Consider the following 13,453-nt stretch of genomic DNA (forward strand, 5'->3'; position numbering starts at 1 on the left):
AACCAACCATCCAAAAACCGCCACAGCTTAAAGTCACATCAGAGGCTAGTCAGCATGATTAATGGTTGTATCTATACAGAAAGACTGATGTATTTTGGCCAGTCCCTGATAGCAGATGACAAATCTGAAAGGCCTGTTTGGCTAAGATTTCTATCATGATGAGTACCCAACAAAAGCTCATCATGCTAGAAGTCTTACCTGGAAGGCTGGGCTAATGAGGGATAATTTTTGTGTTTTATCCAAGAGCAATTTCTCTGCCAAAAAAAAAAATCTATTTTTTTTTGTACTTTTACCCTATTTATTTCAAAGTCAAGGGAGAACTTGCACCACTAAAATACAAAAAAAACTTGTAAGTACCAGCTGCTTTTTAATTTTAACCTAGATTTGTACAACCTGATTTTTAAGATCAAATTTAGTAGTTTGGCAGTAAGTAGGCAACTGACTTGCCAAATGTTAAATCCTTGCTTGTAAAATAAAGATATTTTGCTGCAATATGTGATTAAAACATTGGTCACAGTGGATTCTGGAGCACATGTTGCCAAAGACTGTATGATTTTGGTGTAGTGTCTTCTCATGATGCCATCACAGCCAGAGTCACCATGAGACTGACAAAAAAGGTAGGACTGGCTATCTTGCTAATTCGAAAGCTTCAAGTATGACATTTCTTGACATAGAGATCTCTGGTAGATAGCTTCTAATTCTGCATCATAACATAGGGTTGAAACATGATGAGTTTGCTAGTGCCTTTGGCAGCTTCTGGCCTTGTTAAGAGATTTTACAAAGGCAAATGCCTCCAGAAATTCTTTTGAGTTTTTGTTTTTCAGTGAATTAAAATGTTTCATTCCTTACATCTGCAGCCAATTAAGTTATGACAGCCAAGACTGCCATTTTCTCATCACTCCTGAGCTGTGGCCACCAACATATAAATATCTACAACATTATCAAAGGAAAAAAGTTTAGTTCATTTTATATCTGTACAATTGATGAAAGCCAAGTCTAGCCCATATGTTTATTGACTTACAAAGCTTCCTTGAGACTTGACTACATAGCAGTGATGTAGATCAGTTTTACTATGGTCAAACCAAAGGGTAAAACGTGCTTTCACTGTGTGTTTGATTAGTTCTTGTTGTGTTTTGAGATGGTGACCTCTGTCAAGTCAGACAAATAATGGCAGGCTGTTAATCATGTTAGAATGGGGCTGATAGGGGGAGGACGGCGAAAGTAAAGTGATGGGTTAATCTGGGACTGTTTCCCAAACTGCAGATGTAGGATTTAGGTGACTTCCACACAGTTCATTGTTGTGTGATTGTTTTGCCTACTCTGTGATGCTCACTGGGAAGTCTCATAGTCTGGATCAGGTTCAGACCTGAGTGCTGACAGTTTCCTGGTGTGCAACGTGGATGTTGATGGAGGTGATAGTAATGTGATTTTAGTTTCAAGTTGCTTTACTTTGAATCAGCTTCAGGCCAATGCTGGTTCCACCCCCCCCAACCGAGGTGGTGTAGCTACTGATACCATGTAATCCTTCAGTGCAACATAATGGAAACGGGATGTAATTTACCTTAACGCCAAAAATGAGGTTATAGTAGAAGCTGGCTGTCTTTTAGCAAGATGTTGGTCTTGCAGAGAGAAATGTTGGTCACTTCAGCATATTTCTTCTGAATCCTTCCAAGATCAAAAGCCATGGGGAGCTGACTGTTTGTGTTCCATCAGGTGAAACGTAAAAATTCTGGATCCAAATATTCAGATATTGGGGAAATTGATTCCCAGTTTGTGTGCTTATTCTCACCACCACTCTGGGAGGCTGTTCTGTCGGGCTTCTCCCTTTCTTCTGAAGGAGGTTGGGATTTGTGCAGATGATGTTACTTAAAACCACAAGCAAGGCTCCTGTATTTCAGTGGCAGTAAAAGGGAAGCTGAAGTACACACTCCTCAGCTGGTCCCAGGAAAGCAGCAATTTACAAAGGGAGCCCTCAAAATGGGGACTAGACCTAGTGAGGGTGATGGTTGGTTTCAGCCACGGGCTATGTCCCAGTGACTCTGCACAGCTGATGTTTTAAGTGTTCTCATCCAGTTGCATTTATTCATCTTAAACTAGTGGTAACATCCATAGGGAGAGTGAGTTTCATGGTAGGTGCCAAAGACAGGGCATTTAGTCATGTTTGTGAGGGTAGATGGAGAAACTATTTGTGCAAAAATACAAGTTAACTTGGTTATATTAAGATTTTCACAACAAGTGAGATGAGTTTATATATATTCCCCACTCTGTAGTCAAAAGACTGGTCTATGTCTATGAACTTGTGGCTGTAGAGAGTATTGGTGGCAGGTTGTTTCAAACTGATAGTATCTTTCACTGTTTGTAACATTCTTGAAGGCTGTTGAATGCATTAAGTAAATAATCACATCTTTCTACTTGTGAAAAGCTTTGTATGGAAAGCAGGACCTTATTAGATGGTGTGAACTAGAATATTTGCTTTGCAAGTCTCATGCAATCTGACTTGAAGACTTTTCCACAGATGTGTTAGTTGTCAGGTGGTTTATCTGGATTGATACCCTATCTTTTCTTTTCATCGGTGTGACCAGCTTCAGCTCTAAACAAACTTTTAGCCACAGCAAAACAGTAGTTGTATTAGTGGTTCCCCTTCTTTTATGACTGGTGGAAATTGGGTAGTAGAGGAAGGGTCTACTGCTGTTAGGAAGTGTTAATGTTCTAGGTGGAGCAGCAGTAAGCAGAATGGTGCACTTGTGTAGGAGTCTGAACAGCAGCATAGGATATGCAATGGCAGTGGAAGGGAAAAACTGTTAGTCTGTATTTAAACTTGTCCTGGCAAACATTTGTTGACATAAACAGCTTCAGAAATGTTTGGGCCAACAGTAAATCGGGTCAGACAAAAGAATACCAGCCAACTGACACAGCAGTGCCTTTTCTGACTACGTGTATTGTGACCAGTCCTGACTTGGCAGGGAGGTTGATGGGCGCTGACAAGCTCAATGAGCAAATTTTATTTTGTTTTGCATGAACAGAATCCATAGCTGTAAGGTCATTATTGCTTGCTAATTTACTAAACAAAAGCTTCCTGTTGAGAAATACCTAAAATTAGAAAATAGGTAGTTTATGCTGTTTTTACGTTAAAGACGGATGAGTATGGTTATAAAATGTGATGACCAAAACCGTCAGGGAGTGGGATGCTGATCACAACAGTGTGTTATGGAGGTGGGTTGGCTAACACAGACAGGCTTCCCAGCTGCTTTGTTCTATCATTCTTGTGCCTTAGGTTTGTCAGCTTTGAGTATGTGCCTTTTCACCCTATTTTTGTTTCTACACTGCTGCTACAGAGTGTGCTTTGGTGTGGTTGCCTATACATTTTGGAAGAGCTTATTTTCAGCTAACGTAAATGACAGTTTAAACCCCAAGGAAAGAAGATTTGCAGATAGGCTACTAAGGGCTCTCCAAGCCTTTTTAAGTCTCAAGAGCTCTCTCTTTTTTTTTTCTTTTTTTTTTTTTCCTTTTGTTGGTTAGAGGGCTGACTGATTCTTCCAGGAGATTCCAGGAGACTGGTCACCAAAGGGAACAGCTGAACTCAGGTGCCTGGAGAGGTCCTCTGTGCTGCAGGATCACTGGCAGTCGCAGTCCTCTGGCCCCGAGTACTAGCTAGTCTTCTACAGTATTGCAATTCATGTTACTAAGCTTGAGAAAGATTTTAAAACTGATATAGCATCCATTGGTGGAGGAATTACCTGCTTGACTTAATGTAGATAAATGAATCTGTACAGTAAGACAAGGGAGAAAAGAAAAACTGAAAATAAATACTAATTTTTATGACTGCTTGAGTCTGATTGAATTGCTGGAGACATATTTTCTGATGCATTCTTTTTGCTGAACCAGTATTTGCTCTACTGTTGTTTTGGTCTCTTAGCCACTTTTGGACTCCTCAGTAGTAAAACTGTTTCTGTTAATCCGCTGTATTTACACTGTTTTACTACCTGAAGTTTAAATAAACCTGTCCTGAAGAGGAAATCTGTTCTAGTGTCTGTTTGGTGAGGATCAGCTGCTGAAAATGCAGTGTGGTTGTGGTTCCTGACTTCTGCCCCCACCCCTCCCCAAGCACTACTTCTGTCACAGACTTCTTGTCTTCTGGAGGCACAGAAACAATGCTTCAGATATTTTGTAAACAAATAATACAGTGATGGAATACAAAGAAATCTCAGTTGGGTGTAGCCAGACCTTTACTTGTGAGAGTACAAATAATTAATCTCATGCTTGAATGCATTATTTTAGTGATAGTGTTCTCCTGGATAGCATGATAAACATCTAACTCAACTCAGCAGTTGTTTTCAACTTCTATTTCCCTTTGAAGCTTACTGCTGCTGTTTCAGACTTGAAGAGGCTTATGTCCCTTCAGTTGGGTGTTTTTTTTCTTCTCCTCCCCCTCCTGCTTGCTTCACTTTTTCTCCCAACTGTGTTGGCCTAGTAAGATCTTAATACTAACAAACTGTATTTTGGGATCTGATATGCTTTAATTTGTCTTCTGTATGATTTTTTTTTTTTCTTTGCCTTGACCTAAACTGTAAGGATCCTCAAGAGGCTGTTTTATCCTGTGATGACAAGCCTGTAGCTGTGGGTCACACTGAACTCCCCAGAATAATGCATGCAGTTATATGTCTGTGATGTACTCCCTGAGGACTCTCAAGCTGGGAGTAATCTGTCGACTGGTTTGGATGCTTTCCTGTGCATGGGTATTCAGGATCACATGGTTAAGAACCCTTTTCTCTCCAGCCACAAGTGGACATCTGTGTGTCAGAAGACAGGGACACCTTCACCTTGGCTAGGCAAGAGATGCGGTTGAGGGCAAAAGGTGCACTTGTGCAGACCAGCTGTAGTGAGCTGACCACAATACTCATGCCCTTCATGTGAGGACTGCATATAGTCTGGTTATACAGAGACAGCTGACGGGGAAGGTTTGTGTGTATAGCCTTCACATGCCTTCATAAAAGCTGATTTGCCCCCGTCCTGCCAATATAAATCATTAGTCCTGATGAGCAACTGTGGAATATTTGTCTGCCTCTGGAGGTTTGTAAGAAGAGATGAGACAGGACCTCCATAGACTTACCTCTTAAGTATTTCAAAACTTAAGTCTACACACTGGACTTGTTTCTTAATGGACTAATAGGAAGTATCTTTAACTATCTAATACAGTTTTCAGAAAATAACATGTTACCGTAATTTTCAGATGTATTTTCTGTGTTGTGTGATCCACTTTGGGTTTATGGGTGCCAGTACAGCTCTGCTGTCTTTGCTTTTCCCCATTGCTTTTGCCTGGAGCTGCCCGGTGCTCCCAACAGCGTTGATGGAGTACAATTGAGGCTTTGATGGATTTCTCCAAGTCTTACAAGGTGACAGCATCTGTACTGACTTAAACTAAAGCTGTGTCTAGCTCAGTGTCTGAACTCCAATGATTGCCAAAAGTAACTAACTAGAGAAAAGTGAAAATGCTGTTGGACGTATCCTCCGAACCCTTTCTGCTTAGTGGGGAGTTCTTGAGCTGTTGCAGGTTACATTGTTTGTTTGACTACCATGCTTAGTAGTTTTGTAGACTAAAAAGGGAAGTCGCTGAGTGGAAAGAAGTTGTGGAGGCAGGTTCAAAAGGAATTAAATGAATTCAAAGACGGCAGGTGTGTGAGCAGTTACTAAAGTGCATAGGAACAGCTGTGGTGCAGCAGCTGTGGGTGCTGGGGGTCTAGACTGCAGAAAGTGGCCAGTCTTGTCTAGTCTCCTAAGCAGCGTTGCCCACTTGTAAGTAATGTAAGTAAATGTAAGGCACAGGCTAGTTGGACCCATGGCCTGACCTGGTAAGGCATTTATTGTCTCATTAGTAACACACAGGGAAACTTAGAATTTGTCCAGTCTCTCCTTGTTTCTATGTAAACTTCTTGTGTCGATGCTGTGTTTTGGCAAGAAATTCCACAGGTCTCTTACATGAGGAATCACCCTTTTCTCTTGCAAATCTGGCTCCTCCTTCCCTTGTTTAATCATCTGAGGTGTGTTACATTCAACTGAAACACATTGGTAAGCGATTGCTTGTACCCACTACTTTGATTCTTTTCAAATATTTTCATATCCCCTATAAATCGCCTCTTATCCAAGGTCTCGTCTTCTGTATCATTGTTTGCATGGAAACTGCTTCAAATACGGATTACTTTCCCAATTAAGTTCCAAAGTCTTATAACATGGCTTTAGCTCGATCTGTTTGTCGTGTACTATCTGTGCTGTGAATATGTATGTACTGAATCATACCCACATTTAGTACCAGCCTAATGACACTTTTTTTTGCCTTTGCTGTGTTTGAGTCTCAGTTAGAAACCATTATGCATGTAAATGAAGATAAAGCCACAACTGTGTTCCTTTAATAAATCACGTAGAGCTTTCTTAATTTACTGCTGTGTAAGATGTGTTTTCCTAGACTTCCGTGTGTCCTGTTACAGATAGCGCTTCCTACCTCCCCTCCAGCAGGAAAAAAACACACAAAGTTCCCATGAATGGTAGATAAAGTTTTTGCCTTAGTCTACTTCCTGAGTCAGGGTTTATCCTTTGACCGTGTATAAGCCAGTCTGAGTTGAAAAAAATCTCCTGATATTTGACATCTAGGGAGATAAAGCCTGAAGTACACTGGTCCTTGGAAGGTTTGCTTTTGCACTTGATATAATTGTATTCATTTGTATGTAGTGCCCCCACCTTACCCACCTAACACATGTACCGATGTGTCATGTTGTACTTTGTTGACTCTTCAGAAAAATTCAGGTGCCTCTAGCCTAAATATGAAGTCTTGTAGTCAGAACAAAATGGGTCAGATTTGAAGCTGTTCTGAGTAACACTGCATCAATTTGCACTGTACTGTAACTGTCTGTATTGACCTGTTATCGTGGCCACAGACAACACAGAATTGCCATTCCTTTTTGCTCAGTGGGGAAGTGAGTCAGCTTGTATTAGATCCTCTTTTTCTTTTTCATAAGCTAGACTTTCCTGAATTTGAAAGCTTTTTACCACAACTTGCAACGCAGCACTCTAGTGCATGTGAAACTTTTAATTCCGTGCACCAGCACCTCTCCTGTAACAGAACGGAAGAGGTTGTGGTTTAACCTGTGCCACATATGCAACAAGAACTATTTTTTAAAAAAATAAGTAGGGGGGTGGGACTTAAGGGCACATAGCAAAAGAGCATATGCTGTAAAAACCATTGCCCTATAAGTGTGCTTGTTAGAGAATTTTTCTGATTAGGCCAGTTCCACAAATAATTCAGGTGTTCAACTCCTTTATCGTGACTGACATACTTAAAGACAGACCTTTGTAGATCTAGGCTTATATACTAAAAATGCTCTAAGATTTGACTGACACTTGAGTTAAAAGCTAGCCAACATTTTCCAAAAATACTTGTTTAATTCTGTGAATATACAGAAATGGTGTAGAATTTGTAACGGGTGAAGAAATACCTAATGAGCAATCCCAACCATCTTTTGTTGTTGTTCTTTTTTAATATATGTGACTATCAAAATGTTGGCTGATGAAATGACATGAGAAAAAGATGGTTTAATTCAGAAACCTTAGGGTATTGGTGTAGAGTCCTTTGGGGTTTAAGTACACTTGCTTGACTTTTGGAGAGAAATGAGTTTATATGCAAACAGCATACAACACTGCAAGTAAACTGTTGGCAAATGCTACTATAGCTTTTTATTTTTCACAATTTCTTTTTTCTAAGCAGGCCCAGCTTCTACATGACCTAGGCTTCAGTGCAGCTGAATACCATCAAAGTGGTTTGTAATGTGATTGGGCATTAATTTACTGTTTTAACGTAGTTTCTCATTTACTTTTTTCAGAAAATCAAGACGGCCTGCATCAGGTAGTACATGAACGCCTGGGGGAGTTGCTACGTGTTTTAAAAGCAGTGATAAATAAACATCAGACTCTAAACTCAGTGGATATTCTTAGTGCTGCAGGAACAGTTATTGCAAAAGTGAAAGGTAAGGAATTAGTTCCTTTGATATTCTTGGAAAATTGTAATTAGTGACTTGATTGACTCTGGCTTGGACTTATAGATAGGATTCCATGTATACAGAAGAAACAGGATTTTTTTTTTAATAGTACCATAACACTTGTTTAAAAATACTTTCTCCAAGTGAAAAGTGGTAATAAATGGCTTGTTCTCCTGTTGATGTAGTAAAATCCTGCTTATAGGAAGCTAGCTGCAAGCCCACACCAAATTCCAAAAGCACAAAAGCCTTTAGTCTTGAGCTTTTTTTTACCTGTGTATAGCAGAATAACAAACCTCACATTTATCCACTTAGAGATTTGCCAAAAATCTCTGCTTAATTCTGTGAATTTGTAGGGATGGTGTTGTATTTATATCAAGTGAAGAAGTAAGCTGAATGGCCTAACAGTTATAAATTTCACAAATAATCACAAGCATGGTAAAGGTGTCAATGTCAACACCAACAAAAAAAAAAGCTGCATAGGCATAAATGTTAATACTTTCTGTTGCTAGCCTTTGCTGCTGCAGTTCTCTGCATGCCGGATGAATGCAAATGGTGAAGCACACAATTGCTTCAACCCCATAAACTGTAGCTGTTTCTTCTCTGTGTAGCCTCTCCCTACTCTGGAATAAGTCCAGTATACTACTGTGGAACCAGTACAGTTTCGTCTATATGGTATGTCTGTACCACTTGCCTCTGTTAAATCATGTAGAACATATTCCTTCAGAGATGCATAATTTAGTTTTCCCCCCATGTTTCCTAATAATCTTATATGTCAGAACATATACTGCTGATTCAGTAAAGTAGGAGTATCATTTAAAATGCTAATGTGTTTAGCTGCCTAATTCCTACACCTTAGATGGTTCCAAGCTTCTTATGGATTCTTCCTATTAATACATAGTTTTGCCAGTTTGATCTTGGCAGGTACTGGCAGCCCACTTGGCATTTTCTCCTTGCTACATGTAGACTTTCCTATAGATCTGTCCCAGGTATTTGAAATTATCACGGAATTATAACCCTGCAACTTCTGAACTTCCTTCAGAGAATTCTATGTAACAGTAGAAACACAGAGGATATCCCTGAGAAGCTGCTGTTTGTCTTGTTGGTCTCAGGAATAGTTAAGTACACGTGTAAAATAATAATCAGATACTTACACTAGAGAACAGGTTGAATGTTTAGTGAACCTAATTCTACATTCACCTTAAACAAGCTGTTCCCATGCTTAAGTGCTATGGCAAGATTACTGTGTGTCTTCTACCCTCCCATAATTTCAGTGGATGCAGGTCAATGCTCAACTGTTTGCTCTTTAATTTAAGAAATGCGGAGAACTGACTTAAGATAAGCAGGTATATCGGATTACATCAACCTTTGTTAAATGATGTTTCCAAAAACTACTGCAATAACACCTATCCTGTCTGGACTACATGGTTTATCAAAGGGGTTTTTGATATGCAGTGCCCCAAACTGATCACTGCCTATACTGTCCAAGTTTACCGTTACAGACTAGAGCAGTAGAATTACTGGTAACGTTGGTGATTGATTCCGTAATTATGTTAGCCTTTTTGTCAATGTTTGTGTTCAATTTAAAGTCCATGATAAGTCCAAGGTCACTTTCTGTAGTTGTGGTGCTGTACTAGTTTTCCAGATCTAGACTTATGTGTTCTCCCGCCTACCCTCCTGCTTCTGAAGAGGAGAATTAAGTATTTTGTTGAATTACAGAATCTATTCTTACAGAGTACTTGCAGGCTTCTGATTTTGGTGCCGTACATATGTTATTTTTTCTTTTCTTGGTGCACACTGTTCCATTGTACATTTTCTGTATCACTGAACCCTGAGCAGGTGCACCAGTGTTTCATGCATTTTCTTATATACTTCTGTTTCTGTCTGGTTTGATGGGTACCTGTTTTTTGAATAGTTGGTTTAGGATTCATTCATGTCTCTTGATAGTGAGCAGAAGAAAAAACTTTAGAACTAAGATTTTTTTGGCAATGCAGATACTCACACATATTTGGGTAGCTAAAAAGTATGTGTGAGTATCTGCATTGCCAAAAGAAGTTAGTACTTAAAAAAAAAAAAAAGGAAGATTGTAGTTCATATAATTAATATGTGCACACTTGAAATAAACTAACACACTTACTGTTAATATATTTGGTTTATGAGGAGCTACAGTTGTGGAGGGATTGCGTTATTTTCTATGTGGAAAGGAAAATTAGGAAAGCACTGTGTATATTGTATAACTACAGAATTTTGAAAGTGACTCCACTCTTTATTGCTCTAAGAATGCAACTTGAAGCAAAAGCGGTACAGTTGTGTCTTCCAATTTTCTGTCAAATGTGCTCAAGTGGGTCAAGTTGTAAGACTGTACTTTAGGTACATCTGAAAAGTCTCTGTTCAGCCATGACTCGCTTGAATGATCTTAAATCTTAATGATGAGAAACCTCTCAAAGAAAAAAGGCACGGGGAGTGGATTTTGTCATGGTAACAGTCTTTGTCCTTGTGCTGGAATTGAGCTCAAATTTTGACTTCCCCCCCCCTTGGTTATGTTACTCTGAATAATTTTCTCATTGGTAATGGTTTGACATTACTGAAAATCCAGCTTTAGGACTCCTGCTACAGGATCCAAAGTTCAGTAATGGTATGATGCACAGTGCTGATCTGATACAAATGTGTTCTTCCAGTTTGAATAAGTAAATAAGAAGTGTTTTCTAATGGAATAGAAGATTATGGCATGCAATTGCTGTTCACAACATTTTCGCTAATTTCTCGCTGAGGATTCATCTGTCTCATAAGCAGCATATGTTCTGGACCTAGAACGGAAAGGCTGGCGTGAACTGTCTGGTTGTTCTTTGGCTAAAGCAAACACTAACTTGCTCTGCGGCAAAGCGTTGTTCCTGTGATCCAGTGCCGCATGACCTGGCCTTGCGGAGTTCCCGAGTTAATTGCAAGGAAAGGGAGCTCCAGCTCACTCTAAAGGTGGTGGTCTCGGTTAGTCCTGCCTCAATATTTGTAGCCTTTGATACAAACAAGTACTTTTAATTGAAGACAGTAATTCCTGTCAGTGTTTCCTCAGTCATGTATTCCTCATGTGTCTGGAGATGGAAATGGGGAGTTACAGGGGGAGTTACAGGGCTGCAGCTCTTTCCGTCTGGTACTTCAGCCCTGCTTTTCTGAGAACAGCAAAACCTTTGCTGTATGCAAACAGCCTACCTCCCCCCAGTGTGATCTGCGATAAATGCAAAGGTAGTTTGTCTTCAGAATCTGTTTGGTTTTTATAGCTGGTTTTTGTTTGATGATCACACTGCTCTGTGTTTGTATTCAATCTGAAGTGTATGACTGCTGGAACTGAGGAAGCTGAAGCAGAAATACAGCATGTTGTGGGTGAATCGTAAGCATATTGGGCCTCAAGTTTGCTTACAGTGGCCTGTCAGTAACACATGTGTTCACAGGTTTTCAGCTGTGGTTATTTCACTAGAAGTAACGTAACTTTTGAATAAACAGGAAGCTACAAGAATGTGAGAAGCTGGTAGGACAGAACCGGTATCCTTTTGCCTCTGTCTTCCCAGGCTGTGTTAATGTGACATTATGAAAGAAGTTCATGTGACTCATCTGTTTCTTGTCATTGGAGGATAGAACTATAAAAAGATGTGGAAGCACTTTGTATCTGTAGTCAGATTTATGACTAGGAGGATGATTAACCTGGCACGGAAAATTTCTGATGTTTATTTAGGAGAGGATGAAATAGAAACAAGCTGGGATTTACGTGTGATTTACCCACACCCCCCCCCCATCAGAAATAGAAGCATAACTGGCTTAAGTTCTAGAACGACCTTTTTGAATCTTTGCATAATGCCAAGGTTTCAAATCTAGTTTATATTTGGAACTTCATATTAGGGGCATATGGTTATTTTAATAAATTACTACCTTAGCACTTAATAACTTTGGAACCAGTGACTGTCGGTGACTCTGGCTTGCGAAGTATTCTCATGAGTATGACAAGTTGCACTGTGATTTAAACTTAATGTCCAGTGCAGATAGACCACCCCCTTTAAAATACTGCAATTGGGAGTATTTTGAATGCTAACAAAAATTGTTTGTGCTCCCCCTCAAGCCTCTCAGTCATTTCTCAGGTTCTTCAGTGGGAATGATATAAATCTGGTTGTAGTTCTGCTTTGGATACCTAATGGTTTTCCTTTTGGACAGATTGAAGGAAATAGTAGGTATAGCATGTTATCTTCATCTTGCTACAGAGAGTGATGTTTTGCAGAACAAATAATGCAGACTTCTACCATTTGAGGCTGCAGGAAAACATAGCAGAGAGGGACGGACAGGGGACCTTGAGATCTCTGGTTATGTCTTGGACATAACGTGGTTCACCAGGCCTGTTCGCTTGTACTCTGCTACTTGTATGTGCTTACTCGAGTGCTTCGTGAAGGCTGTCTTTTAAATGACACCTGACTTGATATGGAAGAATTGAGACTTGCTGAAGCATCTTGCCTGGAACCTGTTTAGGCTCCTATTTTTGGAAGTCAGTTTCCAGTCTGGCATGCCATTGTACACATAGTTGTTACTCTTCTACTTGGTGTCTTTAAGTAGTTGATGGCCCTAGACTACATGGTTCTCCTGATCCCGTGCTAAATTCAAGTTTACACTGTTTTTTTTCTCTAAACTGTATGACTTAACTGAATCACTGGAACGAACGTAGATTCCTAGTAAAGCTGAAACCTGCACTTGCCTTGTAGAAATTCCCTTTTTAGGTACTTTTTTTTTTACTAATAGTTCTGCATCAAAGTTAATATCTCTATCAAGGTGAAGTAATTTCAGCTCTGCTGTATCTGTGATGTAAATTCAGAGCAAAATTTATGGATGGGAGTAGGAAACAGACTTCCAGCTGAAGTTTGGAAGGCCGACAGACTTGGTAGTAAGTACAGGCTGGTGAAATTACACAGCATAGAAAACTAAAAGTAGAACAATGGGGCCTCGACAGCCTGCTGACCCTCTCCAGCTGTCTTTTTCTTTTGTCTTTTTCCAGTCTGCATACTACTTTTTAAGTTCCCCCCCACCCCCATATTTTTTTTTTTTTTGAAGATGATGAGAGGTTATAACAAGAAGTATTACAAGTCTGTCTTTGGAGAGAAGGGAGTGTGTTTTGGTCTTGGTTGGCTGCTTTTTCTTTGGGTGAGTGGTGTTTTTATTTTTTAATAAAAAATAAAATAAAAAATAAAAATTTCTTGAAAGCATTGTTAGGAGTTTAAGGACAGAAAATTGGTTAGAGTGGTCTTCGGGTCCAACAAGTCAACCAGTTGCTTACTGCTTAAAAGTCAGCTAGTAAAATAGGGATTGAAGATGTATTCCTGTCTAAGGAAATAGGTGGTGGTGTTACCAGGTATGTCTGTTAGACTCAAGAAAATAAGAAAATTGACCTGCAAAGA

The 13,453-nt window shown here is 39.6% G+C and overlaps 1 protein-coding gene across 3 annotated transcripts in view; it reads left to right on the top strand.

The window, feature by feature from the left end:
* Window positions 1-13,453, top strand: part of ARHGAP29 (Rho GTPase activating protein 29) — a 53,442-nt gene that overhangs the window by 17,029 nt on the left and 22,960 nt on the right. For 2 of the 3 annotated variants that reach the window (XM_055815463.1, XM_055815464.1), the window contains exon 3: window positions 7,851-8,015. In XM_055815463.1, coding sequence (XP_055671438.1) covers window positions 7,851-8,015 — 165 coding nt within the window. The remainder of the gene's footprint in view (window positions 1-7,850; window positions 8,016-13,453) is intronic. The other variant, XM_055815465.1, reaches the window with a different exon arrangement.

Source organism: Falco peregrinus, chromosome 10 (genome assembly GCF_023634155.1).
Source record: "Falco peregrinus isolate bFalPer1 chromosome 10, bFalPer1.pri, whole genome shotgun sequence".
In the NCBI taxonomy this organism is placed as follows: domain Eukaryota; kingdom Metazoa; phylum Chordata; class Aves; order Falconiformes; family Falconidae; genus Falco; species Falco peregrinus.